General features: G+C 40.7%; 1 protein-coding gene across 1 annotated transcript in view; it reads left to right on the top strand.

Annotated features, from left to right (window-relative positions):
• EP300 (E1A binding protein p300) overlaps positions 1-21720 on the top strand; it is a 126435-nt gene extending 104715 nt beyond the window's left edge. Inside the window, exons 16-31 of the mRNA XM_015419224.1 lie at positions 2097-2253; positions 3405-3523; positions 4228-4467; positions 5187-5275; positions 7638-7718; positions 9638-9694; positions 10353-10430; positions 11015-11082; positions 12885-13035; positions 14572-14718; positions 15516-15629; positions 15981-16146; positions 16394-16558; positions 16907-17068; positions 17554-17835; positions 18621-21720. Coding sequence (XP_015274710.1) covers positions 2097-2253; positions 3405-3523; positions 4228-4467; positions 5187-5275; positions 7638-7718; positions 9638-9694; positions 10353-10430; positions 11015-11082; positions 12885-13035; positions 14572-14718; positions 15516-15629; positions 15981-16146; positions 16394-16558; positions 16907-17068; positions 17554-17835; positions 18621-20813 — 4269 coding nt within the window. The 3' untranslated portion in view covers positions 20814-21720. The remainder of the gene's footprint in view (positions 1-2096; positions 2254-3404; positions 3524-4227; positions 4468-5186; positions 5276-7637; positions 7719-9637; positions 9695-10352; positions 10431-11014; positions 11083-12884; positions 13036-14571; positions 14719-15515; positions 15630-15980; positions 16147-16393; positions 16559-16906; positions 17069-17553; positions 17836-18620) is intronic.
• Positions 21721-23297: the final 1577 nt, after the last annotated feature.

The raw sequence follows: 23297 nt of genomic DNA, 5'->3' as shown, positions 1-23297 counted from the left end.
TTACTGGACTCGTGCTCTTTTCTACCAGTAAAGGAGTGTGAAACTTCGTTCAGGGCCTTTTAAGTTCTGGCCTTACAGAATTAGTTACCCTGTAAAACCTAACCTAACCTTGTAGGACAGGTACAGACTGTACATACTTTTTACTTAAATTTGCTTTTAATATGCAGATGATAGGGTTCACTGCATTGTTTTGAAGATTCAAGACGACTGAGATTTCTGCAGGGCATGCACAGCTTGCCATGTGCAATTGAAAAGGGGCAGGCATCAGCAAGAGAGAAGGAGGGGATTTAGGATTCAGTGAAAAGAATTATTAAAATGGGGCCTCCGCAAGTTGCTCAAGTTAGGTGTGTTTTATAGACAAGTCTCTTGTCTGTGCTGTGTGAGTTAACAACTGCCAAGTCTTTGCTAAGTCTGGTCTGTGAGGCCTGGTTCAAGCAACATTAAAGAATGGATACAAGTCAGCATTCTTGTTACAGTTCACTGATGCTATGCCTTCTGGTTGTTACAGTTGGGTGCTTCTGTGGAACTGCTCACTGCTATACATTACTTTTTTGGTATTTTTGCATTTGAGTGTGTGTGGAAGACATGGCGTCCTCTGGCAACTCCTACGGGGATATGGAGGGTGTTCAGAGAAGTGGCTTGATAGCCTGCCTCTAGCTTCCCAGCCCTGGTATTCTCTGGAGGTCTCCCATCCGGATACTAGCCAGGGGCTGGCCCTGCTTAGCTTCTAAGATCTGACGAGATTGGGCCTGCCTGGACTATCCAGATCAGGGCTATACATTACATATTTGAGGATGCGGAAACAGTTTTCCTTGTAATGGGATGCTTTTATTTTTCAGACTTAACTATGCAACTGCCTTCCTCAGCACTATTTCAAAGGAATACATGTTTCCTATTGTGAAGGAATGGAACAGTTTCCACCCTTTGGGATTTGGTTCTTATTATGTTTACTGTATGAAATGGGTGCCTTTAGGGTGAAGAAATTTTTAAAAATTGGTTTCAGGCATAAAGTTCATAAGGATGGTCTTAAGAAATAGCAACCAAAACAGAAATGTCTTTTGTGGTTCTACTGAAATGAAACTCAGATTTTGAGCATTGAACTGTAGGGCTTCCCTTGACCAGTCAAGATCTGCGTGGATATATCAGACCTAAACTACGTAAATAAAAGGAACCAGAGACCAGGTAGTGAGTAGGAAGAGCTGAACAAAGAACATGTTAGAGAACCACAGAAGTGATTCATGGTGAAATCCTTGCTGGAGAAATTGCTTGCTGCAAGGAGGATAAGAGGCTAACCTGAGAAAGGAATAAGACTGAGCTAAAGAAAACAGATTTTTTAAAAATCTGCCGGAATAGGGGGAAATCTGGTTAGGCTTAGCTGGATGTGTTTTGTTGTTTTCTTGCCCAAATGCTCTTTATGTTTCTCTTTGTATAAGCTACTTAACATTTTTAGTGTGATGCGGCTTTAAAAGTGTTTAGTAAAATTTGACTTTGTGTAAGTTTTAAACTTTGTTTTCCGCCTACTTCTGCCTATTCCCCTTTCTTGAGTAACTGTGAGTTGGTTAGGTCCTATAAGAAATATATATGGCTATAAAGAAAAGGATGGAAGGTAGCCCAAAAGGAGGGGGGGGACTTTTTTCCTGGCGACAATGCTGAGGACCACTAGAGGGGAAAGCTGAAAGGGGCTTACAGAAGCTGTTTTGCCTTGCCGTCTCTCCCTCTCATGATGTAGTTTGCTGCCTAGACTGTGACAACCTACATGCAGCACTTCAATGAAAACGAAAAGCGTGTGTGGATATTAACTTGTGAGAACTTAATGTAGGTCACTTTACTGTACACATATTGGAAGTTGCAGTTAGGTATAGGTCTTTCAACCTCTGTTCATATGGTACTCTTGTGTCACATGCGTTTCATCTAGGTTTGTGACTTTTCCTTCACAAATCATAGGGATGTCCCTTTGTCTTGAATGAAAATAAATTGTATAGGGGAAGGGTGATCTTCATTGTTTAGGGGGGTCCAGACAATGCTCCTTGCTTTATTTAGAGGTACAGGTTAACGTTGTACTAGACTTCTTGCTCAAATACCTTATCTTTTTCCAGGTGAAGATAGAGTCCATGTCAGAAGAATGTAAATCTGAACCAGCAGAGCAGGAGGAAAAGAAACCAGAGATAAAGTCAGAAGTGAAGGAAGAGGAGGAAAGACCGAGTACTCCAGGTACTCAGTCTTCACCAGCTTCAGGACAGTCAAAGAGGAAAAGTAAGTAGTTTGTCTATTGCATGGGGAAGCAGAGTAATTTTTTAAATCTGAAACTAGGGCGTGTATTTAACACACTGGTAACAGAAATAGTTATGACTTTTACAGACCTGTCTATTGAAACACAAATTGGAAGACAGGACTATGGAGTGCAGCATTCATGCTGTCTAATAGTTAAGTGCCTGACCGCTGTGCTGGTAATGGCAGTAGCACAAAGGGAGGCTAGGCACAAGGAGGTGGGAGGTTTCTGCATATTGGGGGACACACACCCCCTCCAGGCTAGATTGGAGTTTAGATCTGCTTTTCAGGTTTCCCTGAGGATAGGCCGGGAGAAAGTCTCACAGCACTGTTGTTGGGCTGTGTGGAGAGAGGAATAAGGTTCTTGCCTCCCCCTGCTCCTTTCCAAAACAAGTGCTTTGAAAGTTCATGAGACAGGAGCCCTAAGTACTGTTGTTGAGGGGATATAGACATCAGAAAGGAGCCAGTTCTGTAACTTGTACCGCTCCTTCCAGCAAAAGCATTATAGATCTTTTGCCCCATAGAACTGCATTTTGCTTTTGTTGAAAGGTGCTGGTAGAGGAGCAGTTCTTTACCTCACCTAATTCTACGGCGCAAAAAAAAAAAAGAAAGCAGTTGAGTACAATGCAACATTGCCTTACCATAGTCAGGGCTCTGAAGTATCCAAGCCCTAATTCCAAAAGTTGCAGTGGTTGGTGGAGTGTGGAGAAGAGCCAAGCCATCTCACCTCCCCCATCCACTTTTCAATGACACTGTTAAGGAGCTGTTGCCCCATAGCCTTGCAAAAGCAAATATTTAGGTTTTATGGTTTCCAGTTCCCATTCCCAACACCTTTGGCAAGGCTGTGGAGAAATATCTCCATAGAAAATCTGATGGGAGTTTTAGGCACTCCTTTCTAATGCAAAATTTTAATGTCTCATAATGTTTTGTTGTGCATGTCTCTTAGCTAAACTTTACATTTGGTGAATGTGTACGTTTTCAGTTCTTGCCTCCAGTCATATCAAATTACAGGCTGTATCTTACCAAAACTGGACACTGAGATATTATGGAGGAATTGCACATGTATATAATGGATTTTATAGCGGATTTCTAACTTTTCCCTCCATTTTTCATCTTGCGCATTTACTTATGAAAAGTTTTCAAGCCAGAAGAGTTGAGGCAGGCACTTATGCCAACTTTGGAGGCACTTTACCGTCAAGATCCAGAGTCCCTTCCCTTCCGGCAGCCAGTGGATCCCCAAGTACTAGGAATTCCTGTAAGTGTGTTACAAAAACTTTTTCTCTTCTTACTGCAGAGGGCTTTTGTGCTTAACTAAATTGTAGTAAAGCTTTGTCTGACCATGCCTTATCCCCCAGTTAAAAGCGAGGAATTGAGATGGGAAACCAGGAGAGTTCTAATTCAGAGCAAGATTCCCTCGAAAACCCTACAGGCCAGAGTGAATTTCATCATTTGGCATTATGTACATTGTATGCCAATTAGGTACATTGTACTGCTCTTGTTAGCCGCCCTGATCCTGTTCACAGGATAGGCGGGGTATAAATATAATAAATAAATAAAATCATTCATGTATTCTTTACTTTACACTGATGCTGAAGAGCATTCCAAGTACTACAGCTCTTCTAATAGCGTTGAACAGCATGAGGGCTTGGTTTATCCTCACAGAGCTACCTCTAAGTCATAGGTAGTAGTGGACTACTTAAAAGTCCCCTTCTGTCCCATGGAGGACTGCCCGTAATGGTGTATTTGGTTAATTTTGTGTTTTTTAACCTATATTCCAGGTTCTCACATGGAGTACCAAATTCTCTCTGTAGCGCAAAACTGAATTCGGAAAGTAAAAGTAATAGCAAAACATTCCATTAAAAAAGGAAGCACATGAATGCCCGAGTCTTCAGAATTCCTTTTTTTCTTGTACATCAGTCTTCTAATGTCAATGTTGCCTTTTTGTTTCTCTTTCTGTAGGATTACTTTGATATAGTTAAGAACCCCATGGATCTTTCTACTATCAAAAGGAAACTTGACACAGGACAGTACCAGGAACCTTGGCAATATGTTGATGATATTTGGCTCATGTTCAACAATGCTTGGCTTTACAACCGCAAAACATCTAGAGTATATAAGTACTGTTCCAAGCTGGCAGAGGTGTTTGAACAGGAAATTGATCCAGTTATGCAGAGCCTTGGCTATTGTTGTGGAAGAAAGGTGAGGAAGTGCCTCAAAGTTTGAACCTCAAGAACCTACAGCAGTTAGTTTCAAAGAGTTAAATACATAAATGTAAACATTTCTTCCCATCAATTCGGAGTTTTAAATATAGATGTTTGAGGATGGCCAGTATTCTGCCTATGGCTTTATTTGCCCCCAACAAAATTAGTTATAGGGCTGGCTTGCCCTTTTGTGAAAATCATTGGAGTGTTACAGTACACAATAGGAAAATAAGTACAAGGACTTGAATGGTAATATTTCAGTTGCATTCATTTAATGTGTTTTAAAATTGTAGGTTTACTTTTATTCCAGAGCTGATTAAATGTGTCTTAAGGTGTTATTGTGAGCAGCCACATAGAAGATGTTCACATTATTTGTGACATTAAGATTTTATTTGAGATGTTTTCATGTGTAACAGTACTGAGCTTGGTGACAGTTATTACTAAGTAACCATGCAGAAGGTTGCTGCCTGAGACACAGTATGATACTGTAGAAACACAATATTTTTAGTAATCCAGAGAAATAAGAGTGAAGGGATAAACGTATCTTTATTAGAACAGCTAAGTTTGCACATTACTTTGTTGTACTAAATATGTCTATCTGTATGTAAGAAAACTGTTATGATTTACCAAACGACTTTCAGCTAGGCAAAAATCTCAAATGAACAGCTCCCCAGTACTGACACAAATATTTATTTTTAAAAAATTCTGTTTTTGCAGTTGGAGTTTTCACCACAGACGTTATGTTGCTATGGCAAACAGTTATGCACAATCCCACGAGATGCTACGTATTACAGTTACCAAAACAGGTAAGAGAAAGAGAAAATTGATGCAGAGCTGTGCCTGCTGTAATACATTAGACAGAAGCGGGCATGCCCTTATAGCAGTGAATGGCCTGGTCACTTCTTATGCTGGCAAGTTGCTCTGTTGCATCATTTGTCTTTTGTCCATGTGTCAAATTTAGAACGTTAATTTATATTTTGTACATATTTATTGAGAAGTTCAGAGGTGTTGCAGTAAACCCATTGTCTTTCCTCCATACTGAACTGCACTGCAGTGTGTCAGCATATTAGGCGGTTATAGTAATGGTTCCAGACCATTCTTTAAACATGCATGTTTGCATCTTGACATCAACTGACTTTTTTGTCTTCAGTGTCATTCTGAGGGAGCTGTATTTTCTTTGTCTCAGCCCACACACTTGTCACATCCCAAGCTATAGTCATCAAATAGTACTAAATTTCTGAGTTAATTTTTTTAAAAAGGGGTGCTTGCTAGATCAGGGGAGGGCTGTCTGGTCTGTTTCAGAACACAAGTCCCTGACTGGAGCAAACCAAGCTCCACCTCATCCAGCATCATTTGCACAAATTCCAGCGGGCATTAGGTTACCTGCTATGGATGTGCCATCTACTCTCTGCCCACTCTGGTCTGCTCTAGAGTGGAAGCTGACTTAATGTACAAGAATGAGCTGCCTGGAGTCGATCCTTTCTTACAGTCCCAACCAGCATTATGCTGGTAGTCTCTCTTAGGACTTGCTATCCTCCTCAGAAACAGTTGAGCCTTTATCCTTGCAGTCAGTGATGTTTCAAATGGGAAGATTTTATTTGGATCTTTCTTGGAGGTAGCGGTGTTGAGAACTCTTGAGCTGGGGATGTGTTCCTCAAGCTTCTTTCCTTCCCCCACTGCCGGAGGAGGAAAGACTATTGCTGCAAGGCAAGCTTTTATTGGAATTGAAAGATGACTTCAGTCCCCTCTAAACAAATCTGAATAAATGTTCATGTATTTTTGTAACTTAAACAGTTCCAAGCCACAAGATAGTATTCTTATTGTCAAATTGATGAAAAGATGCTTATATCTAGATGTGAGTTCAGGTCCAGAGAGCTACTCTTAAGTGTGGCCTATGACTTGGTATGCTAGTAGGGTTTACTGAGAACAAGAGATTCTTATCCTGTCACACTTACTGCTTTTGAAATTCCCCTTGCTTTTGAGATGCATGAACTTTAAGAAAAACCCCTCGAAAAATTTGTAACTAGCCATGTCATTCTTTGGATCTGGGCTATACTGCCGAAAACAGACATTTGTCATTGTTTCCTATACATAAATGAACCTTAACTGAAAGGGGGGGGGGGATTGGCTGAGTTCCTAGAAATTATAGATTCATAGTGTTGGTTTTGTTTTGCTTTATAATACTGTCAGTTGTTGTTTTTGTTTTGTTCCTTTTGTTTAGATGTGTTTGTGCATTCAAATTAACTTGCTTAGAAATGGAGAGGCTGCATTCTCAATACATTCTTGAGGGGAGAAAACATCCTGAGTAAAAACTCTTCAGATGAAGATGGAATCCCTTTAATATCTTGACTATCCCATTCCTCTAAATTAATGTTCATCTGTACTTTGCAGATTAAAAAAGCAGTATATGTGTAGCACATTCTCATAAGCCTTCAAAGTACCTAACATTTTGGCAGATTGTAAACCACTGTATAGAAATTGTTTCGGATAGTTCCTGGTGTTTTAAACAGATGTTGAAAACAGCCACTTCATGAGGGGAAAAGACTGGTCTATCAATATTTGAGCATTCTCAAGATGGATTGTTTTCACCCCCTTCCAGCCCTCTCTTGGCAGATATTCTTATTAAAAAAAATTGCTACCCTGATGCAGATGTTGGAGCAGCAATTGCTCTTACTCTCTTCTTCATTTTGATTCTTTGCTTTATGTGGCATTGGCTATTGAAATGAAGAGGGCATGGGTATACTAAAATTGAATACTCTTTTTATTTGCTATAATTTGCTGCTTGTGATCCCATTTGAGAGATTTAATGCTAATCTGTGCTTTGCCTTGGCTTTCTGCTTTGTGTTGTCCTGTCTTGCTTCTGTGTTTTTGTTTTTCGTCCTGCAAATCCCCATTTCTTTGTGTGTGTATGTGTTTTTATTTCTCCTTCATGCTTGTCGTTGTCTGCACTTGGCTTTGATTGCAAAAAAACCAACCCAAAAAAAACCAAATCAAACAAACTCTGGGTCCCATAAATCTTCATCATTGAATGTCCCTGTCGCCGTTGACGACCTGCTTTCTGCTCCCGCCCCCCTCCTTGGCCTGCTGTGATTGGTGGCTCCGTTGCTTGGCTTGGGCTGTGTTGTGTGGACGGAACAGTTCACCCAAATATGGCCTTCTTGCCGACAGGTATCATTTCTGTGAGAAGTGCTTCAACGAAATCCAAGGGGAGAGCGTTTCTTTGGGGGATGACCCATCACAACCTCAAACGTGAGTAGCTGTGTGTCTCCTTTCTATTAACAGCTAGCTTTGTAATATGTCAAAGCTTCAGCTATTCTTGTAGTCTAAAATCTATAGCTTGTAAGAAAAAGGAAGGCAAACTATAGAAAACTTTTTATTTAATGCTGAAGCCTTGTGCCAGTTGCAGGAAAAGTTGAGGCACTTGAAAACCTCAGTAAGCTAACAAGTGATAAATATTTTTCAAGACCAAATCACGTGTTTATTGTATTAAGTGTGCAAGGCTAATTGTAAAGAATTTTATCAGCCTGCAAAGAGCTCTCCCAGTTCATCCCCTACACTTTCTTCTTTGGCTCAAGCAGCAGATCTAGGAGTCTGCTCACCTGAAAGGAATTGTTCCAGGCAAGTAGCTAAATGGAGGCAAGTTTAAATTTGAAAATGAAGATTATGTTTCTCTTCCAAGTTTTATGTCACAATAAGACGTGGAGTTCTAAGGGGCTTTTCCTGTGACATTAGTATTTGTATAATGACAGAAAACAATTTGTCTATATATAATTGTGTATGTACTCTCTGTGCGTGCGTGTGTGTGTGTGTGTAAAAACATCCATATGAAACTTAATTCCTCTAAGAGCAGGAGCCTCTATGCAGAACTGAAGATAGGGTTTGTGGGCCTTAGGATGGGGATGGATTCTGAGTTCATGTGTAAGTATAAACAGGGCAAGCACTGGAAAAAATCTGCAGGAATAAGCAGGAAAACCATCTTGAGCTCTTTGAAGGAAGACTGGGATAAAAATGTATCAGCTAGGTGCAAAAGCTTGATATGAGAGAATTCTGCTGATAGGATTCATCTGATAAATTTAGCAATACAATAACTAAACTACAGCCACAGAAAGATGTGTGTCAGATTTTCAGGGAACCTGTAGTGTTTTCTTTAGAGCACAGTGAAACAGAGTGTGTAAAAGAGAGAGAGAAACATGACAGAATAAACTGCTGAATTTGGAGATGATCTTATGTATTTCATCTGCCTGATACCCAAGATTTCAGGCTAAGCCTGAAAAACCAATACTTTGTGCCAAACAATGGAGAGGATGTTTTGTGGGTGAAATGTCCTTAGATATATTTATGCTGACATGAGCAGTGTTAAAATATAAAAACTACAGACCTTATATTTCAAAATATAGCTGATTTTGTTAGATCAAAATTAAAATCAAGAGACCTTCGTTTATAGTATGCTTCCCATAAAACAACTGGACATTGATGTCATGGGAAGACCTGATTAATCCAGGAATTCAATAGTCAGAACATGTTGTTTAGTGATGTATATTAACATTTAAAGGTGTTTTTCTTAAGTGAGGCTTCATAAAACATTACAAACTTCAATTCTAGCTACAGAGTTTATTTAACAAATAATAGTAAGCTATTCTGTACTTTCTAGAGTCCTCTGCATTCATATTCCCCTATCAGAGAGACAAAGGGGATTCAGATGACCAGGAATTACAAACATACAAAGTGGCTGAACGCTGTAAGGACCAACTGGTCTCTAGTCTCTGACCACACAGTTAAGCCCTTTTACCACTCTCTGCTGTTCCCAGTTTTCAGGTGTCTGCACAGTAATTGTAAAGTTTAACTTCATGATCACAGGCTACAGGTGGTCCCTGTGTTGTGCTGCAAATACTTAAGCAGATGGTGTATTGCTTTCAGTTGTCTGAATCCACCTATAGTATCCTGTGAAAAGCTATTTTTGTTTCATGATCAAACTGGAAATGAAAATGTATTTCATCCTGTACTATAATGTCAGTTTGTCCAATTCAGTCTCTCTTGTCTCTTGTCCTCTAAAAAATTAAGTAGTTTAGGATGTCCTGTGCAGAATCTGTTGCAAAAAGTAAGGTGGCTTTTATTATGAGCAATTGCTTATTCTTGTTGCAACTAAGATTGTATGTTTGTCTCCTCAGCACAATAAATAAAGACCAGTTTTCAAAAAGGAAAAATGATACACTGGACCCTGAACAGTAAGTAAAGGAACTCAAATCTTGCCTTTTAAAACGATTCATTATCCCTTAAAAAACAGAAGCCGCTCTTTCCCACCATGTATAATTTAAAAGGCGTCCCAGTTTCCTCCATCATGCCCCCAAATGTTGCCTAAATGTAATCCCAAATCTGTCTCAAATCTACCAGGGAGGATTTATGTTCACTTTAGACAAGATAATGCTGGAAGATTGAAATATTAAATAGAATATATTGAGATATCCTGTATTGGAATATAAGATGTCAGCAGTTTCACGGGATTCTTTAAAAAGCATGTGCAGCTCCTGTGTTGTAGAGTACCCAGTCCCACTTTGAATATAGTGTGTGCACTGAAATCAGTTGAGTTGCTCTGATTTTTTTTAAGTAGAGGAGTGTAGGAAAAGTGAAGCTATAATATTCAAAATCCACTTGAAATCAGGGGGGGGGGCCTAGGAAAGATGGTACTCTTCAAGTGGAAAGTATCATTTGAAGAGTAGCACCTTTTGTTGTAAATCTACAGGAAATCTGTAAGCTTGAACACAAGCCTTTTTTTTGGATTTCATAATGTGAGAAATGTTTTTAACATAGACATTTCCCTAAACAATCCTGTTTCAAGCAGTGAAAGCTCTATATATTACTTATGCTTTTTTTTTTCCTTTCAAGATTTGTTGAATGTATAGAATGTGGAAGAAAAATGCATCAGATCTGTGTACTTCACAACGAGATAATCTGGCCTTCTGGGTGAGTTACTTGCTGCTCTTTTCTTCTCTTTTAAGGATATTACTGTTATATTGGGGTGATAATTAGGATTTGATATGGATGTAGATCTAAAAGAATCACCTTGTCTGACCCAGTCCCTCTAGATCATGGACTGCTGCTGCCATAATTTGAAACTGCAAAATACCCGTCATCATGACAATGCTAAGGCTTGCAGTTTTTCAGTTGATTAACTGGCCCTTTAACAGATTATCTGAAATATAATTTTTAAGTACTGTTGTGTGATCACTGTGTTGGGGTCTTAGGAAAGTGCATTGAAAGTGGATTATTTAGTGTGTGTGACCACAGCCCTAGTTAGCCTATGTGCTCCTTTTAGCATAAATAGCACTACAAGTGGTGGTGGTGGTGGTGGTGTGTTGGATCACATTAAAATTAATGTTGTGCTTAATTGGTAAAATCCAATTATTTGGGCAGTAATGATTTTTTTTTTAAGGGAAATGTTTGAAATCTCTGGGTTATTAGTACCGGAATGCCATAAACCCAGTGAGAACGTTTTTGTTTACACTTAAGCATATCAGTGATTTGTACCATTATCTCACTTATTTCAGCTTTGTCTGTGATGGTTGCCTAAAGAAAACAGGACGAACCAGGAGAGAGAATAAATTCTCTGCTAGAAGTAAGTACAGATGTACATCTCAGCCATACACTTACTTGAAAGTAAAGCACATTAATTTCACTGAACCATATCTAAAAATGGTGTGTTCAGAACTATAGCCTTATTGAGGATGGGTAATGCTAAGTGCATACTCTCATTTTACTAATACATTTATAGTTCAGAAATTGTAGGAGGTTATTGACAAGTTCCTTATTATCTCTCTCCAACAATATTACCCTGTCAGGGGCATGATCCCGTCATAAACTTGTTTTTTAATTAATTTGAGTTATGAATCTTGGATCACTTTTTTAAAAAGTTCTCAAGGCTAGCATAGAAATCCAGAGCTGTTAGTAACTGCCTGATAATTTGTGCTGACAAGGTGCAATTAGGAGGCCCAGTTCTGTATACATCTTTGAAGTATGGAAGACATTAACTTGCAGCATAACTATCTAGAAGTTTTATTCTTCAGCTGCATTCTCTCCTAAAATGGAATCCAAATGACAATGTGAGAGTGATATTTCAAGCCTTGAACATCTGGTTGCTTTTTCGCCTAATTAAAACTTTCTGGATTTATTACAATCATTCCTTGAGAGCTGGGGGGTGGTGCTGCTTTCATATGTCCTATTTGATTTTAATCTCTCCTAGTAATTTTCAACAGTATATTTCCCTTTTTTATTGTTGCTATGCACTGCCCCATCTTCATTGAGGTATCTGCCAAGGTCTTTTTCCTGGATGGACACAATCAGTTCAGGAAAGATCTTATGGTCATGGTTGATGGTTGACTGAAAAAAGGTTCTGTGTAACAGCATTGAAAAATGGATTTAAAAGTGAAATAAGTACCATAATGACATTGTGTATGTCTGTAACACGTGTCTGTATCTGAAATGCCATATTGCAATTCTCATCATTCCATGTTTCAAAAAATGTAGTAAAAGAAAGGGTATTTTTTTAAAAAGATGACACTGAAAATTTAAGTTAGAGATTATCCCTATGCTATATGCTAACACAATGTGTGGCCTCTTAATTAAGGCTGGTTGTGGTAGAATTGTATAAAATTCTGAGTAATAGGAAACATGGATAGAATTCTAAATATGTTTTAATTCTTGTGACATTCTTTGCCTTAGCATATGATAGCTATTAGTTTAGATATTTTAGATATATTTTATTGAAATTTTTTAATAAAGATTAAAAGTCCAAAAAGAAAAGAAAAAGAAAAACATTTCCTTCTCCCCCCCCCCCCTTTATCCTAATCTTAGGCAAAATTCCAACAGAAGATAAATCTGTCAACACTTATTAGCCTTGTGAGCTAAATGGAACCTCCTTATTCCAAGGCACTGTATCTGAAAACTAGATGCTGGTGACAAGCAGTGGACTGATTGTTGCTTTTATATGTCACTTGCAAGCTTCTCAAAATTACATGACTGGCTTCTGCTGATAACAGTGTTGGATCCTTGATATTATCTGATCAGATGAGCAGGGCTGGTTCCCCCCTCCCCCCATGCTTCTAGATATATTCAGTAATTTGGAACTTTCTTTCAGAGTCAAGTCTTATGCCTAATAGCACCCTTTAGTGGGGAGCTAGCTATGCATGTTCTCAGTTATGAGATTACTTTGTTCAAAGCAGATATCAAAGCAATTAATTGTCCCTCAGAAAGGAAGCCTTTAATTGGATAGATCAGGTAAAGTTTTAGTTGACTGAGAGACTCAATCACTGGGATCCAAAAGTTAAGTGGACACGTTTCTCATTTTGTGAGGCTAATTTGGTTCTTATGTGCTACTGTTACAGTAAATTAAGAGGGTTTTTTTTGTTTGTGTTTATGTAGGGTTACCGACCACAAGGCTTGGTACTTTCTTGGAGAACAGAGTGAATGATTTCCTGAGAAGACAGAATCACCCTGAGTCGGGTGAAGTAATTGTTAGAGTTGTTCATACTTCAGAGAAAACTGTAGAAGTTAAACCAGGAATGAAAGCAAGGTATGTTTTGTCAATCCTTAATGAAGCATTTTCTGTTCTTGGTTTTTATTATTTTTTGTAGATAAGTTTTCATTATTGCTACATGTAGTTAGGCCTCTGGAAGTAAACTTGATTTCCATCAGCTGTACCTCACTTATATGAAGAGTAGTCTGAAATCTTTCTCCTTTGAATAATTAGGTATTAGAAAACTGAAGGACTTCAAATGGATTCAATAAGTGTTTTTTAAAGTAGGCCGCATTCCATCACAGATGCTGATCATAGGGTGATTAAAATGCATATTTGTGTCAGATATTAATATCCTGTTCTTCATGAAGGAGGGAAGAAATGACTTTTTAGTCAGTTGTAGGTACTGTCAGTTGAATTTTCATATACAGCGCAAGACGGGGACAGATCTAACATTAAAAATATTCTTCTGCCCACACCGTTCCAGACAATTCTAATGATTTATATTGATTTGTAGAACAATATATATTCAGGCACTTTGAATTCTCTAGTAGTATATGAATTATTTATTTGAATGTAGAACCTTGTTACATTCTGTTAAGAGGATTCATAAAATGTAATGTAAGAAGAAAAGGAAGAAGTTTTGGGGGGAAAGATGGGGAAACCAAAGCCAATGAGGGAGGGAAAAACAAAGCACACTAAGGAGGCTGGCTAGATTCTTCCAGGAGAATATCTGATATCTTTCTTCTTTGAAATGGTTATAACTTTCTCACTTGGTGAAGGAGGATATCCTTGGTTATGGGCTGAAGCGCCTGTCTGCCTTAAAAGGCGGGGCCAATAATTTTCTTAAAACTCCACGGAAGTACCTCGCTCTGTTTCGGTCCTGCGCCCACAAAGAAAACAGAGTTGGCTGGCATCTCTGCCTTTCAAATCCTGGCCATCTTTGCCTGCACTGTCAACTTTTGTCCCTCTCTTCTTCAAGTGCCTCTCAGGTGGACATGAAGTTATTTTCCCCCTTTCTTCCCTCACAGTACAGTCTCTTTTCCTCTGCTAAAAGAGAGGGACATTTGTACTTGCTTAGTGGACCAAGGGTATCCTGTCCTTACTGAAGGGAAATGAGACTGTCATTGAACAGACAGGGAATACACATACGTTTTTCCTTCACTACAGCTTTCTGTCAGACCCTGGGCATTCTCACTGTCCCAGCTCCTGTCCATGGTGTGCTCTTTGCTTTGGTGGAGTGTATACAGTATAGCAGTTTTCTGGTTCTTCAGCTGTGCCCTGTCCTAAAACTAGGAAACCTTTCTCATGCAGAGGGTTCACTTGGAACATTTTTCCAGTGGGGATGAAATAAATCCTGTGGAGGTGAATGGGAGGGACAGCCTCCTCCATAATAGTCTCAGTCTACTGTGAAGAACAAATGCTTACAGTAAAATGTAGTGTTCCTTTCTCTATGGTTGCAGGCACTTTTTGTGGGGTAGTTTTCATATTTTAATCTCCTAATGCATAACTGGATTATGTGCATTTTGTTGGTTTTGCTGTGTCATTCTGGCTATGAGGAATGTATTTTAATCACGTCTTTAAATTTTGCAGATTTGTAGATAGTGGAGAGATGGCAGAACAGTTCCCTTATCGAACAAAAGCCCTTTTTGCTTTTGAGGAAATTGACGGTGTAGATTTGTGCTTTTTTGGTATGCATGTTCAGGAGTATGGGTCAGATTGCCCGCAACCCAACCAGAGGTAAGGACTTCATTGTGACAGTGAATATGCCATTCTCATAACAGAGTTATTGATAGTTGTTAATTTTTATGCAATAGCAAAAGTCTCTTGAGCCTCAGTTCTCCCCCACCACCAGCACAAACATGTATAGTTTGCTTAATGCAGAATACCTGCTTGCTTTGTAGAAGCGGCTTGACTTAACCTAAGATTGAACTTGAAGTGCATGACCCAGTCATAGCATTTTTTATTCCCATCTGCTACTGATAACATGCTTTCTCGACTCTGCTTCTAATATAGTGCTGTAATCTTATAATTTGATGAACAAAAAAAATCTTTTAAATGCGGGAATACTAATAAAAGCCTTTAAGAACTGCATTTCTGACAAACATATAAGTAAGCTCTATAGGGATGAGGGAGCTTAATTTTTGTGAGAACTATAGAGATGTTTCCCTTCTGGTGACATAATTTTAGTGGTCACTTACATTTAAATTTTATCTCCTTTGTTTTATTGCAAATTCCAGTTGTGTTTGAGCCATCTAGATATGGCTTAACACGTATCTGGACTTGAATACTAGGGTGAGCTCTGTAACAAAGGCTCGGGTGTTATGTGGGAACTAGGCGAACATGGATGGGAAAAGGCACTGAAGTAGAAATTTAAAATGGAAGGAAAGAAAATATGAGGGCCTGTTAATCAGAAGTCTATTGTATGATAGTTGAAACATGAGTTCTACCTTTGTGTGTACCTGAAAGATGGAAAATGGGGGGAGGTTTGAGTATTGCAAACTGCTCCTGGACTTACATATTTCTCCTTTGTCTAGGCGAGTGTACATATCTTACCTAGACAGTGTTCATTTTTTCCGCCCTAAATGCTTGAGGACTGCCGTCTATCATGAAATACTAATAGGATACCTAGAGTATGTCAAGAAGTTGGGGTAAGCTTTCCATCCTTTCTTTTACTCTCTAGTAACTTGATGATAAAAGAAAATGTTGCATCTTAAGGTGTGTTGTATGTTCTGGCATCTAGATGTGCCTTGGAGGACATACCATCAAAGTAAGAGACTATATAGAGTTAGGTTGCTTCTGGCAACTAGAATACATTTTAAGAATCCCTTCAGTGGAGTTTTGCACAGTGTTCCAGAGTAACAGTTCTGAGCTGAGTGGCAGTGCTAAAGGAGATGTTATTCTTGGGATGCTGTTTTTATGAAAAGTAAAAGTATTACTGAAAGATTAATTTAATAAAGATAACTAGACATTTGAAAAATTTTGTTTATATGTACTATCAGGTATACGACTGGACACATCTGGGCCTGTCCACCCAGTGAAGGAGATGACTATATTTTCCATTGCCATCCTCCTGATCAGAAGATACCCAAGCCCAAACGATTGCAAGAGTGGTACAAAAAGATGCTGGACAAATCAGTGTCTGAGCGCATAGTCCATGATTACAAGGTTGGTTGTGAACCAGATGCAGCATCATTTTTGTTATTGTTGGAAAGCATTTGGGCAATTTGAGGTATTTTAACAGTAATGGGTACTGAACAGAACATTACACCTTCTTTGTAAGCCCCAGAACTATATTTTGGTGAACCAAATAAACAACTGAAGAACTGTTGGGGAAAAGTGCTTTGGGAAGAGACTAGCTGACCTTTTGGGTGTGTTTCTCAATCTTTTTTCTGACAAATATTTTGTGTTGCAGGATATTTTTAAGCAGGCAACAGAAGACCGTTTAACAAGTGCAAAAGAACTGCCTTATTTTGAAGGCGACTTCTGGCCGAATGTTCTAGAAGAGAGCATTAAGGAGCTAGAACAGGAAGAGGAGGAGAGGAAGAGAGAAGAAAACACTAGCAATGAGAGCACTGATGTAAGGAAGCTCCTTTTACCTGCCATTCATTGTTTTCTTTTCTAAAGTCTGCAGCTGGTGCAACTGTAAAAAAGCAAGGGAATAGGGAACAACAAAGAGCATTTTGGAATGACTTATGAGCTGAAATGCATTCCATATTCTGCACACTTGGTGGGAGTAAGAGTACGTTGTGCACATAATGCTGTACAGTTTGGCTGCCTATTGTCTTTGCCTCAACACCCAGTAGTTTTGAAAGCAAGTTCAGTTGCTTCTAGGTGATACCTTTACTGTCCTGGGAAACGTAGAATCCTAGCTAAGTGAAATGTGGGAATTATAAGGCACCTCTTAAATTTTGGGTTCAATTTTCAGGTGAGCAAAGGAGATAGTAAAAATGCCAAAAAGAAGAACAACAAGAAGACAAGTAAAAATAAGAGCAGCTTGAGTCGTGGTAATAAAAAGAAGCCTGGAATGCCCAATGTCTCCAATGACCTCTCTCAGAAACTGTACGCCACTATGGAGAAGCACAAGGAGGTAAGAAGAAATGCAAAACACTATCTGGCCACATACAGTGGCTTTTAAACTAGACAGTTTTTGGAATTTGCAAAACATACAGTGCTGAAGTTAGACAAATGAGAATGAAGCAACAGTATTTCTCTGGGAGCAGAGAGAACAGGAGGAGGACTTCTACCAGGTTGTCTGGAATGGAATTCTGTCATGGCCAAATAAGTCATACTTGCTGCACAAATTGGACCCTTGGAAATTTAATCTGTGGCAGTAGCACTTTTTTTTTTTTTTACGCTTTCTGTAATGCCCTCAATTCCTCACATTTTTAAAGAAAATGTTTTTTTAAAAAAAATCTTGGAAATTAGTAAATTTGCCTAGCGGCTCTTAGGAACGTGTGTTGAAAAAGCTGAAGTCTTTGCAAGTTCTTACGTAGCATAGTCTGATTGTGTAACTCAATAGTTGTGTTTATTTTAGAACATCGTAAGCCAATTAGCCACTCTCTTATCTTTCAGGTATTCTTTGTTATCCGTCTCATCGCTGGTCCTGCAGCCAATTCCCTGCCTCCTATCATTGAACCTGATCCACTCATTCCATGTGACTTGATGGACGGGCGCGATGCCTTCCTCACGCTTGCTAGAGACAAACACCTGGAGTTTTCCTCACTGCGGAGGGCAATGTGGTCGACTATGTGCATGCTGGTGGAGCTGCATACTCAGAGCCAGGACCGTTTTGTTTACACCTGCAACGAGTGCAAGCACCACGTGGAGACAAGATGGCACTGCACTGTCTGTGAGGTACGTCTGATCAGCTGTTCTTATTGACAGCATTCATTTTGCCTCCGTTCAGAGCCCTTATGCTGTATGTACTGGAGGAGTTTAGAATGTGGCAAAAACTCTTCTCACTTCAAAACAGGTGTCACTAGTCGTCTGCTGTGTTGTGCGATTGTGTGCTTTGAAATACTCAAGGAGTATTAAAGTTTCTGACTGGTAAGTGCAGCAGGCACTTTAAAGCTGTAAAGAACAGAGGGAGGTGTTTTCTTGCAGGATTGTTTTTTGTTCGTTTGTTTTGAGGGGAGGAATGCTCTTGGGGCCTTTAGTATTATCACCTCTGCTGTTGGGTATTTCCTTGGGAAATTTAAGCAAACATACCATACAGCCCTCACCCCAGGTTTAGTAGTTTTCTTTGTGACATCCTTCCAAGTGGGCAACCCATTCAAAAAACAGCCCCCCTGTGCTTCAGAATAAGCACCTTCTTTAGGATAGTCCAGCCAGAGCCATACCAGAAATGTATCCTCTGCAGATCCTCTTTGTAGAAATCTGTAGTTGCCTGTGGACTTTTGGAGTAACTGCAAGACTGAAGCTGTCAGTTGCTATCCATTATTAGTGCTGTAGTTCTCCCTTTACTTTATCTGAGTGTCATCTGCTGAAGCTCACTGCCCATTGGCTGTTCTTTCTCCTCTCCCAGTTTAAAGGCTGTAGATTTCTGTTGAGGAGCCTTGAATTTCAAAAACGTGATAAATTGTGTAGGTTTCTGTTGAGGTACAGGGACAGTTATGTGACTAATCTGTTATTTTTTTCAGGATTATGACCTGTGTATCACATGCTATAACACTAAAAACCACGAGCACAAGATGGAGAAACTGGGCCTTGGTATTGATGACGAGAGCAACAACCAACAGACAGCCACCACTCAGAGTCCTGGTGATTCACGTCGCCTGAGCATCCAGCGCTGCATCCAGTCTTTGGTCCATGCCTGCCAGTGTCGCAATGCCAACTGTTCACTGCCGTCCTGTCAGAAGATGAAGAGGGTCGTCCAGCACACCAAAGGCTGCAAGCGCAAAACCAACGGCGGGTGCCCAATCTGCAAGCAGCTCATCGCTCTCTGCTGCTATCACGCTAAGCACTGCCAGGAGAACAAGTGCCCAGTGCCCTTTTGCCTCAACATCAAACACAAGCTCCGTCAGCAGCAGCTTCAGCATCGCCTGCAGCAGGCCCAGATGCTCCGAAGGAGAATGGCGAGCATGCAGAGGACTGGCATCGTAGGCCAGCAGCAAGGGTTGCCCTCCCCCACGCCAGCCACACCGACGACTCCAACAGGCCCACAGACACCAACTTCTCAGACTGCACAGCTGCAGCCTCAAGCCCAGCCTGTCTCACAGCCACAGCCTACGCTTCCCAATACTATTCCTTCATATAGCTTGTCAAGAAATCAGTCTTCAGGTGCTGTGTCCCAGGGCAAGGCAGGTGGCCAGGTAACTCCTCCAACAACTCCTCAGACTTCTCAGCCATCTATCCAGGGTCCTCCTCCAGCTGCAGTGGAAATAGCCATGCAGATCCAGCGAGTAGCCGATCACCAGCGGCAGATGGCTCATGTTCCCATTTTCCAGAGGCCCATTCAACATCAGATGCCCCAAATGAATCCAATACAGCCTATGGGTGTAACCCCCCCTCAGATGGCCAGAGGACCGGGCGGCCACGTAGATCAAGGGATGGGACCAACAGGAATTCAGCAGCAGCCAGCATGGGCCCAGGGAGGGTTGCCCCAGCCTCCACAGCTGCAGCCAGGAATGCAGAGACCGCCCATGATGTCAGTGGCCCAGCCAGGGCAGCCCATGAATATGTCTCCACAGCCAGGAATGGGCCAGGTGCCAGGTGCAGCTCAGCCAAGACGCAGTTCTCTGCCCCAGGCAGCCTTACAAAACCTGCTGCGGACTCTCAGGTCTCCCAGCTCTCCCATGCAGCAGCAGCAGGTGCTTAACATCCTGCACTCCAACCCTCAGCTGTTGGCTGCCTTCATCAAGGAGCGGGTCAAGCATCAAGCAGGGCTTCAGCAGCAGCAGCAACAGCAGCAGGCCATGCCAGGGCAGCAAGGGGTGCACCCAAACCCAGCCATGCAGAACATGAATCCGATGCAAGCTGGAGTCCAGAGGCCCAGCATGCCCCAGCAGTCACCGCCCCAGCAGCCTCCCCCTCAGCAGGCCATGGGTGGGATGAATCCTCAGGCACAGCCAATGAACATGAATCACTCGGGAATGTCTCCCCAGTTCCGAGAACTCCTGTTGAGACGACAGCAGATGCTTGAACAACAGCGCCAGCAGCAGCAGCAGCAAGGAGCAGGACCAGGGCTGGGGCCAGGCATGGCCAACCATAACCAGTTCCAGCAGCCCCAGGGAGTCGGGTACCCCCAGCAGCAGCAGCAGCGGATGCAGCATCACATGCAGCAGATGCAGCAAGGAAACATGGGACAAATGAGCCAGCTTCCACAAGCAATGAGCGCAGAAACAGGAGCGAGCTTGCAGCAGGCCTTCCAGCAGAGGCTACTCCAGCAGCAGATGGGATCACCAGCTCAACCTAATCCCATGAGTCCCCAGCAGCACATGCTCCCTAGCCAGGCCCAGTCCCCACACTTACAAGGCCAGCAGATTCCATCATCACTCGCCAATCAAGTGCGTTCTCCACAGCCGGTCCCCTCACCACGGCCCCAGTCCCAGCCCCCACACTCTAGCCCTTCCCCTAGGATGCAGCCTCAACCTTCTCCACATCATGTCTCCCCACAGACCAGCTCCCCACATCCAGGACTGGTAGCTGCCCAGGCTAACCCCATGGATCAAGGGCACTTTGCCAGCCCGGACCAGAGTGCAATGCTTTCTCAGCTTGCTAATAATCCAGGCATGGCAGGCCTCCATGGTGCAAGTGCCACAGAACTGGGGCTCAACTCAGATAACTCAGACTTGAATTCAAACCTTTCACAGAGTACACTAGACATACACTAAGACACATTGTAGCATTTTGGGAGCAAAAAAGAACTTATTTTCTCAAGACTTTTTGTACTGAAGACAATTTTTTTGAATCTTTCTTAGCAGAAATAACAATTTTCCCTGGAACACATCTGAACTCTGCAGCAGTAGTGTTTGGTTTTAAACACAAAAAAACCAACAAAATGAACCTGAGGGACAATACAATACAAAGAAAATATATTTTTGTTATGGCTGGAATCATAACCAGTCCTTCCCTCACCCCTTGTTTTTGTTTTCCCTTTGCGTGCGTTGGGGAGGCACTTTGGGAGGCGGATAGTTATTTGGCTGCTGACCAAATGGCTCCCTTCTCTAGCCTCCCAATAGGTTTTATTTTTTTTTAAATTAATGAAAATATGTAATATTGATAGTTATTTACTGATGCAGATGGTTAACATTTTCCCTATTCTGTTTTTTTCCACACATCTACTGCAAAAAAAGAAAAGGAAAAAAAAACCCACAGGAGAACATTTCCTAAAACTGGAGGACAAAAAGGGTGAATGTTGCTTTAAAAATACAGTGCATATATATAAATATATATTAAAGATAAATACCAGTTTTTCCTCTTTGGTTGGAAAGATGTCAATTCTTTTAAACTTGTAAAAAAATTAAGTAACCCAGTCTCCCTCCCGAAGTCTACTTTTGTCCTCCAAGAATTTTCTATACCAGAGTCTGAGCTCTTCAAGTATTAAAAATTTGTACATGTAGAGAGAAGACATTTTGCAAATACACAGGGCAGCTGCCAAATGGATGTAGTATATATATTGTGGTTTGTTTTCTTGAAAGAATTTTTTTTGTTATTTTTACATCTAACAAAGGAAAAAATAAAGAGGGTAAGAAACTATTCCAAGGGTATAAATTTTAACCTGAGAGAGAATCCCTGGGGTTTTTTTCTGTAAAACTTGAAAATAGAAAGCAAAAAACCCTCAAATGTTGTAAATCATGCAATTAAAGTTGATTACTTATAAATATGAACTTTCGATCACTGTATAGACTGTTAAAATTGATTTCTTATTACCTATTGTTAAATAAACTGTGTGAGACAGACTGATTTTTAATGCTTCCCTTCTCCTTTTCCCGACTATTGGTGCTTATTTTAAAATGGGGAAAGAAGATGGTATGCTTTTTGCAACAGCCTTTACCAGTCAGTATTTGGAGATTTTCTTAATGTGTAGCAACATAACCATTGTCTCTTTTTTTTTATTTGTTATTTTGGGCTGTAATGAAGATTTTCAATGTCCATTTTGCTATGACTCTGTATTTGCTTCCATTTGCTGTGGAAACTACCAACCATTTATTTTACTGTCCAGGCGGGATCTTATTTGCACGTTTGACTTGAGTACGATCTCATCGCCCAAAGAATGTCTGGAACATACTCTGAATGTTGGAACAGAATGAGGAGTTGAGTCTTACAACCTCAGACACCTTTTTCTCTCTGGGTGGCAGGTCTTGCGCTTGAAGAGTTTGGGGAGTAATGGAGGTTACAGGCACACTGGAAGAGTGACAGCCCATTCTGACAGTAACAAGTAGCGCTGGTTTGAAGACAGCCTCTTTCTATGAATAAGTGCCAACAAGGGACACCTGGGAGTGTTTTTTGTAGCCTTAAGGTTTCCATGCCCATTAAATTAGATGATCTAATACTGATGCATATGTCTCATGATAATTACATTAAAATTATGCAAGGCATTTGCAAAGGGCTCCTGAGCATTTGAGAGAGATTTCATGCCAGCGTCTAAAGCTGAGAAATCCTGTTGGCTGGGTTGCTGCATGAGCTACTAAGAATGAGGAGTCTGCAAGATTCTTTGCCTTGTTCCTTTCTGGATTGATCTTCGTTTCAGAGTCAGGCTTTTTAATTAATGTGCTATCGAATAAGAGTTTATTGTTGTGCTTTAATACTGGTCATATGTACACCCAAAGATCATTCATTTGAACGGGTTCCTAGATAGTACGGTAGCAGAAATAGCTTGTTCGGTGGTGCCAGGAGCTTTAACTTCACATGTATTCAGTATCTGAAGTCTGCTATGAACACTGCTAGCCAGCATGGCTGAAAAGTTCAACATTTCTGATTGTTCAAGCACCTGTGCATTCTGGATGAGAAACTTAAAATCGTTTTTACATTAGCCTATAGAAACAAGTCACTAAAAATGTTGCCAGCAATCTCAGTTTAATCACCCAGTTTTTCTTGGGTTGGATTCAGCCAGTTTTTCTCCTGTTGAAAAGGGGTCCCTTTTAACCAACAAAAAAGGCTGTGCTGGACATTATGGGACCTGTCTCGTGGGATGGGAGCATGAGTAGGAAAACTGATTCACCCCGTTGTCTTATACCCATATTTACTCAAAATGAAGACTGCCCTGAGTGTAAGATGACACTCCTAAGCATTTTATAAACACACAAAAATATTACTGGACATAACTGTAACTTGTATGTGAAAGTAAATTGACCCCTCTTCTCTCCCCCCCCCCT

This window comes from Gekko japonicus, unplaced genomic scaffold (assembly GCF_001447785.1).
Source record: "Gekko japonicus isolate JY-2015 unplaced genomic scaffold, Gekko_japonicus_V1.1 scaffold37, whole genome shotgun sequence".
Classification (NCBI taxonomy): Eukaryota; Metazoa; Chordata; class Lepidosauria; order Squamata; family Gekkonidae; genus Gekko; species Gekko japonicus.
This window is presented reverse-complemented; position numbering and strand designations above follow the sequence as displayed.